Raw genomic sequence first — 581 nt, 5'->3', positions numbered from 1 at the left:
CTCAGATTAGAGGGAACGAGCCTGGAGTTTTACTCCTCTCTGCCGCCCTCCACAGGCGGACAGTGGTCAGTGCAGTCAGTAGGCAGATGTGGTGGAGTGCGTCACTGACGTGTCTGTCCTCCAGGGACGGCTCATGAGGACACCCGCTGTCAGCAGTGTCCTTCTGGAACCTTCTCCGACTCCATCTCCGCTCGTCTCAACTGCACTCAGCAGAGGAGCTGTGACGCTGAGGGCCAGAGGCTGCTGCTCCAGGGCGCCCCCTGGCATGACAGCGTGTGCATCAGGTGTGAAGACGGAGCAGGTGAGAAACTCCGGAGTCACTGGATTATGTTCAGAATAATCTGAATTAGGATCTGGTGATGTTGAACGACAGACGTCAGATTATTATTATGATCGGATTAGATTATGATGATTTAAGATTATGATCCATCAATGGTTCAGTATAAATATAGTCTAATCCACTAACCAGGTTTTTGAAAAGTCTGGGATTTACCAGCGTTCTCCTGGTTCTACCAGCGTTCTCCTGGTTCTACCAGAGGTCTCCTGGTTCTACCAGAGGTCTCCTGGTTCTACCAGAGGTC

General features: G+C 51.3%; 1 protein-coding gene across 1 annotated transcript in view; it reads left to right on the top strand.

Moving 5' to 3' along the window:
• Window positions 1–581, top strand: part of LOC103393805 (tumor necrosis factor receptor superfamily member 6B-like) — an 11,771-nt gene that overhangs the window by 9,749 nt on the left and 1,441 nt on the right. Inside the window, exon 3 of the mRNA XM_017041176.2 lies at window positions 110–301. Within this exon, the coding sequence (XP_016896665.1) occupies window positions 110–301 (192 nt within the window). The remainder of the gene's footprint in view (window positions 1–109; window positions 302–581) is intronic.

Source organism: Cynoglossus semilaevis, chromosome 18 (genome assembly GCF_000523025.1).
Source record: "Cynoglossus semilaevis isolate Cse_v1.0 chromosome 18, Cse_v1.0, whole genome shotgun sequence".
In the NCBI taxonomy this organism is placed as follows: Eukaryota; Metazoa; Chordata; class Actinopteri; order Pleuronectiformes; family Cynoglossidae; genus Cynoglossus; species Cynoglossus semilaevis.
The sequence above is the reverse complement of the archived record's forward strand: the minus strand, read 5'-3'. Positions and strand labels throughout refer to the sequence as shown.